Consider the following 13,582-nt stretch of genomic DNA (forward strand, 5'->3'; position numbering starts at 1 on the left):
TTAGAACAGTCTTCCAGGACAAATCCATGTTCAGTTTAGTCTTTATCAACAAAGCCAGGTGACCAATGCAAATTCATGTACTGCTGCAACTGCTTATTGAACAGGGGCTTGGTGCACTGGGCACATAAACCAATCAGACACCAGAATCACTGATATTAAGTAACCAAACGATGGGAATTGTCAATTGTTTTAAGTATATTTGAACATAGATGATCTTCACAGTACTACGGAGCCCTAGAGGGGTCATTGCAAGGTATTTTTTGGTATATATCCAGAAAGCGTGGGCTCATTTTACTAAATTGTGCACTCATTTTAATAAAATGTTGCTCTCAATTTAGTAAATCGTGCTCACGATTTAGTAAAACGTCGCACCGATTTAGTAAATTGTGCGCACGTTTTACTAAATAGTGCGCTCATTTTAGTAAATTGTGGTCTCATTTTAATTGTTGTAAATTGAGCACACAATTTAGTAAAACGTGTGCACAATATGATAAAACGTGCGCACAATTTACTAAATCGTGCGCACGTTTTACTAAATTGTAGTAAAATGAGCGCACTATTTAGTAAAACGTGCGCACAATTTACTAAATTTAGTAAAATGTGCACGATTTAGTAAAATGAGCGCACATTCTCTCAATACACAAACATATCTTGCAATGACACGTCCTGGGCTCCGTAATATTGATTGCATATGCAAAAAAACATAGCCAACGACTGTTATCATGAAACTGAAGGGGTTTGTGGTCAGTCCTGACATTCTTGAGAGAGTGTGTCAGCCTGATAGCGAGCATCATTGCTTTTGATATTTTGATATTTGATATCTTGTACCTGACCGTATACAGCAAAAATAAGCCGACTAGACAGCAGGGAAGATTATAGGCCACGACCACCAACAAAAAACATTAGATGACCAGAGTGCCGCTGTAAACAGGAAATTCTTGTTAATATTGGATGATAAAACTTATTTCCTCCACCCTGAGTTTGAGTTGCTTCCCTCAGGGTGGATCTAAACCTATGGCAAAGAAAAAGATCTACAAGGGCTCTTTCATCCCAAATGCAATTACTGTGGTTAATAAACGGTGGACAAATTAGAGTAACAGTTGTGTAGTTTATACTATACTGAGGCTGCACATGTGCCTAGCTATAGGTCTGAGAGAAGAATGAGGAGGCAGAAAGGGTGGGGAGATCTGGGGTAGAAGCATCTGGAAGGTGGAGGGACTGGAGAACTGTGTGTGTGTGTGTGTGGAGAGGGGGGTACTTTGTATCGCATGTAGGCTACTGTATGCTTTACTGGAGAGACCGAAGACCATTTTCGTGTTTGACATGACAATAAAACTTATTCTATTCTATCCAATAATATCTGCCACCATCATACTCCAGACCACGTGGTGGCGGCACACAGTTTGTCGGCTACATTGCTATTCACAGCCTTACTCAAGGAACAGTCATGTGAGGACCCAAGGCAAACATCAGCTTACAGTGCTTATAACAATGCTTTTGAATTTGTGTGTGCTTTTAAAGTAGGCCTATTTGCGTAAAGGGATCACCATACTCTAGTATTATGTTTCGTCCAAAATGTCACCACACCCTCAGGTTTGTTTGAGTCTTTCTTCCTTTTATATGAAGGTGTTCTTTTAAATCTCACTCAGCAGAGAGGAGAGGCGAGCAACGTTAGTCCCGACTATGTGTCATCCACAGATGAGGAGTACATTGCTTTTCTGTGCGTGGGTGGTGTTTTACATCTCGTTCCTGGTTGCTACGAGAAGAATGTGGACAGGGAAATACGTCCGCAATCCTTTCGCTCGATCACTTTTCGCCAAAATGGTGTCGGAGAGCGAATATAGTGCTGAAAATCAAGAGGTAAGCTTTATTTTTAACTGTCTCAACGAGGCCATCTATTGCTGTAAAAACTAACTGTCTGAGCCAGCCATAGGCCTATGTGAAGTTACAAGGTTTCAAGAGAGTTCTAGGGAAATTGAGCGAGACGGGACAGGTGTGATGTTTGCCCGAGCGAAGTCACTCTACATATGTATTTGACAGATGTCTCCGAAACACTTCGGTTTGCATAATATGTTCGACTGCCAACAAAATAAAAACTGTGACAACTACAGCATTGCTTTGTTCAGCCGTGCCAAATATAATGCAAAGTTACACAGTCGTTTAAAGTTACTGTTAGTTATTCTGAATTATGGAAAGGTTCAGCCAGACGGTTAAATGATTATGTTTCTAAACTAAGGAATCTTTGGTTGAGTATGCGGAGTGCTCTGAATGTGTCAATTTCTACAGTGGTACCGTTGCTGTCCGGATCTACTGGGGGAATCGGTAAGACCATTGTTCGTGCAGAGTGACTTGGACGCAGACACTCGGACCTTTCTAAAAATTAGCGAGGAGAAGTCTGGCTGGCTGTTCACTCAGCTCTATCACTCCTTCTTTTCAACCGTTTTCAGTCCCATCATGTCTCGGACCTCCATCAACGGGTGAGAATGGGTTGTCAGCTGCACAGCCCCTTACAAAAAATAGCTGCAATTATGGGAGAATGAAGTACAATGCAGTATGATATTGTTTTCCTGTCTAAAATGCATATGAACTGCAAATAATTCCTCACAAATCGTAGTTTTGACACTTGAAGTTGTTTTTGTAAGGGGTGTGTTTTAATTTACTCAAACACATGCTATTGGTTTACTTCTTTCAATCTCAATATTTTCTTATTAACTACTATGAGGAAGTAGAATCCTAATTTGACATTATCATTGGGTATCATTTTGGGGGACAGTGTTTGGCCAATGAATGAATGAATGAATGAAATCAAATGGATATGATGAACAAATAATGGTGCACACATGTTCTTTTTGTTCAGTCTACTCTACAGTAACAGCCATGAATAGCATGGTCATGCATGCAATAATCTACTGTTTCAGTCAAAAAGGCATCTCTGTCTAATCCTTTATTGCCCTTTGCTTACCCTCCATTTGGTAGGTTTCTTGGCCGAGGCTCCATGTTTGTCTTCTCAGGGGATCAGTTTCGCCGCTTGCTCGGCATCCGCCCAGACTGGAAGGCAGACAGGCTGCTGGATCTGGGGGCAGGAGACGGGGGAGTCACCGATGTCATGGGCTCACATTTCAGAGAGATCTATGCCACAGAGGTTTCCATCCCGATGAGATGGCAGCTCCAGAAAAAAAATTACAAGTAGGTGCAGTGTATATATTTACTTATCAGAGCTTTATAAATGCCTTGCATTCTTTGATGTCAGTCTGTTGTGGGTATAGTTCTGCTGGTTCCTCAAGTGGAGCAGAAGCATTTCCCATTGTGTCTAGTGGGATGTTGAATTTATATGAAGAGTTTGATTCCAAAACGCTATATTCTCCATTTCAATTTTTTAATTTTCATGAATCATTTTTACATTTTGTTTTCCAGGTAATGTCAGTGCAACTGTAATTGGGTTACTGTTATTTGATTTATCTTTACTCAATCAAAACTGCAATTGTATTGATATTACCTGAAATACACAATTAAATAACATGATTTATTAATGTTATTAATGCAGTCGAGTGATATTAAAAGGAATGCACCTCAGTCAAACAGTCTAATAACTATTGCTCTCTAGGGATATTTGTGGTTTACTGCTCTCTCTCTCTCTCTCTCTCTCTCTCTCTCTCTCTCTCTGTCTTACTCCCTCTCTCATCAGATTGTTAGAAATTGAAGAGTGGCAGAACACAGGCTTCCAGTATGATGTCATCAGTTGTCTTAACCTGCTGGACCGTTGTGAACAACCTCTGGACCTGCTGAGAGACATCAAGAAAGCTCTTGTGCCGGGGTCAGGCAGGGTCATCGTGGCTGCTGTAGTCCCCTTCCAGCCCTATATAGAAATAGGTGAGTGGAACAAAATATTGAGCTGACCAGTGATTTTTGTCCTTAAAAATATATTTAGTAAGTGTTGCCTTCTTTTATTTTCATTGCTGAAATTGTTGGTATCCTGCCATGAAAAAAAGAGAATCCCTCAATTAAAAATGACATTGCTCCAGTTTCTTCTTATCAGTACATTTTTCTTAGAAGGATTGTCTTGATGATGGCCAGTTCCAGTCTGGTACCTTGACCTTGGAGTTCACCTTGAAAGTTTTCTTTGGCTCTTTGTCTGGTCGATGTTCATTTAGGTGCACACAATGATACCGAACTGCAGTGACTGGTTTTCTCCATTAAAATAGGCTACATGACTTAAAAACAACATCAAATACATGTGTAATACTAATTGAGGTAGAACAGTTAGTTTTAAATAGCACTATGATCCAATAATCTGTCATCTTTGTAGGGCTACCAACAAATATGTCCCGGCCATATTAGAATATCAATGTAAAATACACAACAAATTATCTAAAAATTATTTTAAAAATTATTTTTATAGTCTGCTGGCCCACGCTGACGTTTTAAAGCATATACATTGAAGTATTCAGAATTTGTCTCTTGGTACAAATGGGAGGCATAATCAGACATCTAGCAGTACCAATAATATTAATAGCATCTTATGATCTCGACAGGGGGGAGATGGGAACGCCCAAAACAGCATTTGAAAATCAAAGGAAAGAGCTGGGAGGAACAAGTGACCAACCTATCCATTGAAGTCTTCTCCAAGGTTGGGTTGGAAGTCGAAGCTGTGACTCGGTTGCCATATCTTTGCGAAGGAGATATGTATAAGGACTACTACGTGTTGGATGATGCGGTATTTGTGTTGAAGGCTCAGGAATGAAGTTGAACTTGCCCTTAATTCAGTCAGTCACACGCTGGAAGGTTAGTTCATGTGGTGCTCCTGCAAGTCTAAACAACGCTGGTTTCATTTTTGTGTGGGTTGCTTTTAGCAACAGACTTATGCTGTGAACAAATCTCTCTGAAGTGATTTGTGAAACAGATCAAAACATTGTCCTGTGATTTAATGTTTGTATTCATAAAGTAGTCTCTATGATATACAGAGGCTTTTTCTATGTTCCATGAATAAGTTCTGTATTCAATAACACTGGTTTTCTTGTATTGAAAATGGATCACCTGTCCTTAGGTCAATCAAAAAGCATTGTTTCCTGTTCAAATCATCGTCTTTAAGTAGTGCCTTTGAATTGATTTGTTCTTTTGGATAGCAAATATAACACTTTTTACTTTGATACTGTTATCTTGTTGAAGAACATCAACCCTTAAGCTGGTACCGTCACACCGGTGTGACAGGAATGTTGGAAAGAATTCAACATGGAATTTTAGAACCTTACATTGTTGCGGAACAGAATCTTCTGTTAGAATATTCAAAACTCCCCTGCTGAAGGCTGAACAAAAGAAAATCAATACAAAGATGCAAGGACCAATGGGAAGACTCTTCCAGTTTTGCTGTTGCCTACTGAATAGGATTTTATTTTCATTCCCAATTCCAAAAGTTTTGTCCTGTACATGTATGGGCAAGTTGAGTCCACTAAGCCGGGTTAACACGCCATTCAATAAAAAAAAAAAAAAATAATAATAATAAAAAAAATAATTTCATGCTGTGAAATGTTTGTTTTATTTTTTGTGGAAACTGGGAGTGTTATATGAACAATTTTAGAATGCACTGAGAAGTGGAGGCAGTCTGGGGATGCCATAAACAGAACCAACATTATTATTATTGTGGTTGATGTTATGTTATTGAACTTATATATTGGGGGTTTACAGGTCCCTGCATTTCTAGCAGCATCCTTGCAGGCGGTCCACATAAAAATGTAGCTTATTTAGGCTGTTTATGAATAGGTTACATAGTATCCCTTCTACCCATGCTTCTATCAAGGAGGGAAAAGCCCTTCAGTGGAAACTCTAGAAAATCTCCGACACTCATTTGCAGGCGTGTCTGCACGACCCTTCGGTCTGCAAGCGCCAACCCCATTCCCAGTTTGCATTGGGCGGGCGTATCGTTGGCCACGTCCCCGGGCCACGTCGCGCAGTACTCGCCATTTTTCACCCGGGCGTAGAATAGTACCGATAAAGCTGTCGGACAAGCACATCACTTACTGCCTGACTTTATCAACAAGTTTAGTCTGACAGCTGTAGTGTAGACACATCTTGTCTCGTTTTACTGAGATAAGACCCACGACTGTTTTGCAGCAAAATGAACATTTTCAGACTCACCGGGGATCTCTCCCATTTAGCAGCTATCATCATCCTACTGCTTAAAATATGGAAAACCAGATCATGTGCCGGTAAGTCAGTGAGCTATATCTATAATCTCCTAAATTAAGCATTAACCTTGAATATATTATGACTTGTCATGCAAGTGCACACAAACCACCTTAATGTTACATCGCAGAACTTGCATTAATCTTTCATAGTCGGTGACATGTTAGCTGATTGGCTAATGTTAAGCTAGCTAAAGAATCCGCTGTGCCAGCGAGGCCTTGCACTCAGCTGACTAATAACCAGTGTTCTATTGCTAACTGGCTAGTGTTAGCCTCTCATCTAGTTGTCAGAATATATTGTCATAGGTCAATTTACCTGGCTAGGATATATTTTGAGTATCTATTTGGATGGACTTTCAGGTGTGGTCTGTTAAGTGCTAAAATGATGATCCTCCTAAATGCACAAAAGGAGAGAACCCCACCATACACAGCCCATCATAACATAAGTTAACGTTACCCTCTTGCTAGCTAACGTTAGCTATCTTAGCATAATGGATTTCAGTCTTGTTATATTAGGCCACCTCACGGTATAAGGCCATGGGATTTTTTGAAAACAGGGTTGCCAACATGTTCCAGTGTAGTTACACACACTGTGCCTTCATAACTTGCCCTCTAACGAGCTTCCCTTCACTAGTTAACGGTAGCTGAAGTTCGCAGTAATGTTGATCCATATATCCCAGACTTATGATTGAATTGAGTTTCATTAATTAAGTGAAAATCGTGCAAGTAAAACTGTTTTGGTTGTTTGGTGTGTCTTTTAGGCAAAATAAACGGTAAAACTTGCGGACCTTTTATTTTAATTCATTCATTCGCTATTAGATTCTAAGATTGCTTCTCTAGTCTGACCTCTGACGTGGCAGCCCTGTAGGAGAAGGCGGATATTAAACTTTTGCAAGGAAGTAAAGTAATGGAATGCACGTTACTATGTTAAATAGTGTTGTTGAGCTTTGCAACGCCATCCAATTGGTTTTGTTTAAATTCCGATTGTTAAGTCTCGCTTTACCTTTTGAACTCCTTAACGTATAGTCATGCACTTTGAGCAACCACGTCGGTCTCCAGGATGATAACACACTTCCAGGTCGATGTGATACTGTTCCTCTGTTATCATTGTTCATGGCAAATGCAAAGTATCTTACCCATGTGTAACGTGAGCATGGTAGAATGAGTGATGTAAGCTTGATCTCTGATGTATACATCCCAGACCAAGAGTTTTAAAAAAAAATGTCTTTCTTTTGAATGGCAGAGAGAGTAACTTTAGTTTGACACCTGCGATTTTCTAAAGGGCATAGCCTGTATTAGGACACGTTTTGAGCCCTCCCCTACCTTACCAAGTCAAACTGTAGAACAAGCCCTGGGTGCAAATGGTATTCCTGGGACATCACGGCTCACAGTAGCTATGTATGCAAGTTTCGCTCTTTGCCTTGCTTTGTGGTCTTATTAGGACACCAGAGGTTGAAGCTAGGTTTTGACTGATGCACAGCAAGCTGTAATACAAGCATTCCTCTGCAGCGGGGTAATCTAGGTGGCTGTTGGTTACACACATTTCTTACACTCTCAAGCACAAGGCCCTCTGGATTTGATTACATCTGAGGTGTTAAAGATGAGTAAGTGTTGTGATGGCACTGTGACAGTTTTTTGTTGACTTTGTTTTTTAGTCCACCTACAGCTAACATCCCTATCTTTCAGGTATTTCCGGGAAAAGCCAGGTCTTGTTCGCACTGGTGTTCACCACTCGCTACCTAGACCTGCTCACCTCCTTCATCTCCCTCTACAACACCAGCATGAAGGTGAGCGACACAGGCCCAGCTCTCCAGCAAAGGTTTCCTTATGATCAAAACTTCCCCTCAGTTGGTTTCAATAAGGGCGTACTCACTGGGCACGGTTCACTTGTACCGTGCCGGATTATGGTTCTCTCCCATTCTCCGCACTCACACTGCATACTTTCAAAACTGTATAGGCGCGATCAGAAGCCCAACCATGCCGTGCCTGAGTCCACCTCCTCAAAAGGACCGGGGCATGGATTAGCGTACCGTGCCCGGGTACAGTAACGAGCGATCATACTGATCAAACGAATTGGAGTTTGGGGGTCAAACGTACTCGGTTACCGTAGGGATGACATAGTGTGAGTACGCTTTAACAGACCTGGCAAAATGGAATTCCTGTTATGAATTGCTGGTTGCTCCCCCTGATTTCATTGTTGTGTTTATTACACTACATCTTCTCCAGTAGCTTTGTATCCATCTGATGGAGAGGTCCAGGTGTCTTTTTGAGTTGTTACTTGAAACTGAACGAATTAAAGTAGTGTATCAATCTCAGAAACTGAATGAATGTTGAATGAGTCTGGAAGCCAAGCCCTTTATGCTATTGACCCAGCTTTTATTTGTCAAAAGATATTTGCTTTTGTGTTCACACCTCTAAATCCAGTTGGGATGCACACACCGTTAAAGCCGGCATGGAAAGTTAAAGGATTCTGTGTGCTATGTACTGCAACTCTTAGCCCTTTTTTATTGTTATTATTATTACAGATTCATGTGTTTTGTCATACTGTAGATAGTACCTCCATAGACATTGATGCCTGGATATGTGTTTTGATTGACTGTACAATATGTGTCGTTATCCCAGGTCATCTACATTGGCTGCGCGTATGCCACGGTGTACCTCATCTACTCCAAGTTCAAAGCCACCTATGATGGCAACCACGACACCTTCAGAGTAGAGTTCCTGGTTGTCCCCGTTGGTGGCCTGGCATTCCTGGTGAACCATGACTTCGCTCCCCTGGAGGTAAATGCCTGCTCTATCCAGCTATTACAGACTGTGCTATTCTTTTCTTTAGCTAGCTACATGTGAAGGCAGTTATTTTGCTCACACAATTCCTAGTTCCAATGCAGAACAATAAAATGTATTGCAGACAGTCAAGTTCAGTTTTGTTTGATCATATTACACTTGAAAAGTCTCAACGGTGTGAAGGTGTGCAGTTGCTCTTGTTTTTCCAGTTCAATGACCAGGGCTATTGGTACAAAATGGGTAAAAGTGCATACCAGGAATATCAGGGTTACAAAGCATTTGCATATATTGAGCATCCATCCGTTGTGCCAGACTTTGCCAGTTAACTTTAGGGTTAGTACACTGAAGGCGTCTCCGCATGAACTTCCTGGGTTAGTCTGTTATAGTGTGTTTGTGTGGGCATTCAGACTTTAATTGGTGAAAAACTTAATCTTATCATCTACGATATGGCATGATTCATCTTACCTTTGATGCACATTTGCACACTGTATTGTTCTGAATGTAGACCACAGTAAGAGTTTCCCATCTTCTTTATGAAGATGTACCTTCAGAGGATTCCCTTTGTTAGGCTGTGTAATACAGAGTATATGAGACAAGTGATGTTTACAAATACCAGTATCAGCCTCAATGGAGAGCATTTAATATTAGTACCTGTTGGCTGTTGTCCATGTTTTATTTGCATATGAACTGCATGGTACCCTGATTGCATATTGGTTATTTTCTTAACCGACCTTCCTCTTGTCTGTGAATTACTCCTGCTTACTGCCTTTAACTCCACCATTGGCATGCACTAGCAGTTGGCAAGAGGCAGGTCTCTGTAATAGTCTATATGCATTATCAGACCCAGGCTTGAAGTATAAACTTTAGTTTCACTGCTGAAGTGTTATTTTTACTTGAAACACTCTGATAGAGCAACAAGATTGTAAATCTATGAAAGCCTGTCTTCTTTTTTTATTGGTTTGGATACTGGATCTTGTCAACAGTTACGTTGATATCTTGATTAGAGTAGGCATGAATCTATGCTTATAATAAGTATGTTTTTAAATGTAGAATTTTTTATCATGAAGTAGAGTTTTTCCTGTAGGGAAATTATTGCGTCTTGTTTTTTTTTTTCTTGGTGTTTCACCTGGTTTAGGGGTGAACACCACACAGATGTAATTAGACCATCTCAAGAGGCTTATCCGACTCCTAGGCCCTCACAACTAATGGATAACATTATTGCACAATGGGCTAGTTTCCCAGACAAGGATTAAGTCTAAATTTGGCTTACAATGAAGAGTCTCCATTCAGACTCCTTCTCGCTCAGGGCTAGGCTTAATTGGCTTTTGGTGAATTCATCAGATAGCTCTCACTCAATTTGAACCTAATTGAGAGTTCTTATTTTATGGCTTATTTAAAGAATAAACATCAGCAGATTCTGGTAGGCTCTCCACCGCTTAATATTTCCTCTGCTGATAAATGTATGACTTTGATCTAGACTCAAGGATTTTAAGAAAATGTTCCATAGGAAGTTTCACAGAGTGAAGCTCTCCCTGTAGTTCCACTCTAAAAGCTATTGCACACCGAGTCTGTATTTTATGTCCGAAATTGTTGAAAAAATAAAATACAACCTTGCCTTGTATCAATCAGCGTTAACATAAGGACAGCCGTGGAAACCCTGTATCGGTCGATCAATAGTCTAAATTTCCTCTGTCTCTTCCAGATCCTGTGGACCTTCTCCATCTACCTGGAGTCCGTGGCCATCCTGCCCCAGCTCTTCATGATCAGCAAGACGGGTGAGGCAGAGACCATCACCACCCACTACCTGTTCTTCCTGGGCCTCTACCGCGCCCTCTATCTCATCAATTGGATTTGGCGCTTCTACTTCGAGGGCTTCTTTGACATGATCGCCATCGTTGCCGGCGTTGTGCAGACCATCCTTTATTGCGACTTCTTCTACTTATACGTCACGAAAGGTGAGCTGCATGTGGTTTCGACCTCTTTTGGAATATTTAAGTGCTGTGTACTTTATGATGTTGATTGTTTTGGAAGTGGGGTAGTTAGTGATGCGCGAACCGCCCAACCCATTTTGGAGATCCAGCCTGCCCCGCCTGACCTGACAAAATGCGCATCGACCCGAACCCGAACCAGACTCGACCCACAAATTCCTAATTTTAATGATAAGAAACGTGCTTGCATCAATATCATGTAGCCATGATAATGTTACCTTATTTTACAAGACATTCATGTAGGCTAACAAATAAATAGAAATGCTTTTTAGCTTAAGTCATGGGACAATCCAATGCAGTCAGTGTAGCCTTGTATCAGGCTAGGCTATGTTAAACTGCAATTACAATGGGAAACCTCCTCTCTCTCTCTCTCTCTCTCTCTCTCTCTCTCTCTCTCTCTCTCTCTCTCTCTCTCTCTCTCTCTCTCTCTCTCTCTCTCTCTCTCTCTCTCTCTCTCTCTCACACTGAAACAGGCGTGCGTGTGCATACTCAAACACATGCCTTAACATTTCGTACCTCAGCTCTCTGCAGTGAACTTGCACAAAGTAGCATGCCAATATTACTGTTCTTGCAGACCATCAGATAAGTTTTGATGGTGTAACCTGTCCTGAACAAGAGATAGGCTACCAAAAACACTCATTCGTTTTACAAAAAAAATGCATTCGTAAATTAATAAGAAGACCGGGATGATTTTGACTGTACAATATTAGGCTATGCTATAGATTAATTCAAATAAACCTAATTAGCCCAAAGGCTAGTATAAACGTCTGTGTAGTAATCTGCGTGGAAATAACTCCTACAACTTCTTTTTTTTATCCAAGAGTGAGCTAAGCAGCAGGGATGTTGCCAGATAATCGTGGTTAGACCATAAGATTAGGTCATAAGCCGGCCTGCGCATTACTAGTGGTAGTAGTAGTGAAATATTGTATGTATAATATAGTAAATACGTGGAAAAAGTCCTTCCAACAGTGACTTCGACTGCTTGCTTCCTGTTAACCTAAAAAGGTTTTGCTTTGCAGCCATAACCTTTTAATACATGTGCCTCGTCCTCTCTTGTGCTTCTTTTAGTACTGAAAGGAAAGAAACTGAGCCTGCCAGCATAAGTGCCAAACCCAACACCTCAGCAGAATCGCGAGGTGGGCATAGGACATCGCTGCCACCGCGCCCAGTGTAAGATGCCTGAGACAGAGTTCGAACAACAGCAACAGCAACAACAACAACAACAAGAAAACGAGGGATCCTCCACTCTTTCTTCTGTCGTCTTCTGATCCAACATATCAGCAGCTCCAGAACAAAGCCGAGGCCATCCTGTGGCTTCAACCAACTCCACTTTTGCCCCTCACCCCCTCCCCACCCCTGGTCCCTTGCAAGCCTTCGGATTCCAGTTTTACGCATCTTGCCTTAACCTTTTTATTATTCTGTATAAAGGAAAAAAACAAAACAAAAGTGTTTTTTCTACATAAAAGGTGTTCTCTCCGCAATTTGACACACATCAATGTTTAAAACCGACAAAAAGCAAACAAAAAACTCTAAAAACGCCTTGAAATTGGCATCAATACTCAAGGGGACTTGTTCTTATGGTGAACATTGACTATGTTTGTAAGAGGATTTGCAATCAAAAAATAAATGTGCATTGTTTCCTGTGATATGGGAAATATCTGTCGGACTGTATGCTCCCCCTTTCCATACCCCATGGCGGTTATTGAGTGGCTGTTTTTCTTATTACACCATTGTGTACATCCCCTGTACATTCCTTCCCTAAAGAATGCCAGTTATGGATGGTTCAAGTGCCATGCTCCTGTTTTTTTTTTTTTTTTTTTTTTTTTCATCATGAACAGACCATTCATTCTCTGTTAATGGTGTGCTACATCATAGAAGTGAATACCACTACCCCAAAATCCGACAGTGTGGTTTAACCATGCACCATTGAATTCTGCATCAGGTCCATGTAGTTTCATGATGTCAAACAGGTATTGAAACACTGCCTTATCTTCATTGCTGTAAATGGCTTTGATCATGCAACTGGCAAATATTGTTTTTGTTCATTCTTTTTTTAACACCACCCAATGCTTTATCAGTAAAATGGCCCATATCAACAATACATTTTAGATGGGTCTTTAATTTCAAAGTAGTTTTGCCAACAGTAAAACAAGCTGATGGAATTCAGTAACATTTAAGATTATGATGGTAATATAAGAAATTATTTTTCGAACTTCAATTTATTTGAATATAGATATGCCATATTGTCTCTGAAATAAACAGCAATGCCCAGAAAAATGTAAACACGATGTGCATATTGATGAACTCATGAAAGCTTTGCTTTCTTGACTTTAACAAGTTTGATTTATTATGGGCATTGTTGCACATTCTTCCAACAATCCTCTCATCTTTTTATTTTCACACCCCAACCATTCCTATTTTCTTTGTTTTTTACATTTTTTTTAAATTGAGCTTTTGCATGTGACCATCTTGAATAAAGATTTTACGGGAAACACTGAATTGGTGGCATTGAATTACTCAATATATAATCTTATATTTGGAGACGTGTACATTTTTGCTTGTTTTCAAATAACTGGCAGGCGCTCAATGCTGTGAGAATGGGATGCAAAAGATCAGGGGGAACGACTGTGC

General features: G+C 40.5%; 2 protein-coding genes across 2 annotated transcripts; both read left to right on the forward strand.

The window, feature by feature from the left end:
* Positions 1-1,421: 1,421 nt before the first annotated feature.
* mettl9 (methyltransferase like 9) lies at positions 1,422-5,514 on the forward strand. Its single transcript, XM_048233298.1, has 6 exons — positions 1,422-1,593; positions 1,699-1,860; positions 2,287-2,477; positions 2,977-3,186; positions 3,686-3,870; positions 4,533-5,514. The coding sequence occupies exons 1-6, from the start codon at positions 1,576-1,578 to the stop codon at positions 4,739-4,741; spliced, it is 975 nt and encodes a 324-aa protein (XP_048089255.1). The 5' UTR covers positions 1,422-1,575; the 3' UTR covers positions 4,742-5,514.
* Positions 5,515-5,901: 387 nt separating this feature from the next.
* On the forward strand, positions 5,902-13,450 carry kdelr2b (KDEL endoplasmic reticulum protein retention receptor 2b). Its single transcript, XM_048234139.1, has 5 exons — positions 5,902-6,203; positions 7,866-7,966; positions 8,802-8,960; positions 10,666-10,918; positions 12,020-13,450. The coding sequence occupies exons 1-5, from the start codon at positions 6,113-6,115 to the stop codon at positions 12,052-12,054; spliced, it is 639 nt and encodes a 212-aa protein (XP_048090096.1). The 5' UTR covers positions 5,902-6,112; the 3' UTR covers positions 12,055-13,450.
* Positions 13,451-13,582: the final 132 nt, after the last annotated feature.

The sequence above is a fragment of the Alosa alosa genome, chromosome 22 (assembly GCF_017589495.1).
Source record: "Alosa alosa isolate M-15738 ecotype Scorff River chromosome 22, AALO_Geno_1.1, whole genome shotgun sequence".
NCBI classification, from domain to species: Eukaryota; Metazoa; Chordata; class Actinopteri; order Clupeiformes; family Clupeidae; genus Alosa; species Alosa alosa.

What these genes read in the sequence shown, in the direction of transcription:
- mettl9 (XM_048233298.1), top strand. An exon ending in CTCCAGAAAAAAAATTACAA is followed by an intron (nt 3,187 to 3,685) that starts GTAGGTGCAGTG and finishes CTCTCTCATCAG; the next exon opens with ATTGTTAGAAATTGAAGAGT. An exon ending in CCAGCCCTATATAGAAATAG is followed by an intron (nt 3,871 to 4,532) that starts GTGAGTGGAACA and finishes TGATCTCGACAG; the next exon opens with GGGGGAGATGGGAACGCCCA.
- kdelr2b (XM_048234139.1), top strand. Translation starts at nt 6,113, where the DNA reads ATGAACATTTTCAGACTCACCGGGGATCTCTCCCATTTAGCAGCTATC. An exon ending in GAAAACCAGATCATGTGCCG is followed by an intron (nt 6,204 to 7,865) that starts GTAAGTCAGTGA and finishes CCTATCTTTCAG; the next exon opens with GTATTTCCGGGAAAAGCCAG. An exon ending in TCTACAACACCAGCATGAAG is followed by an intron (nt 7,967 to 8,801) that starts GTGAGCGACACA and finishes TCGTTATCCCAG; the next exon opens with GTCATCTACATTGGCTGCGC.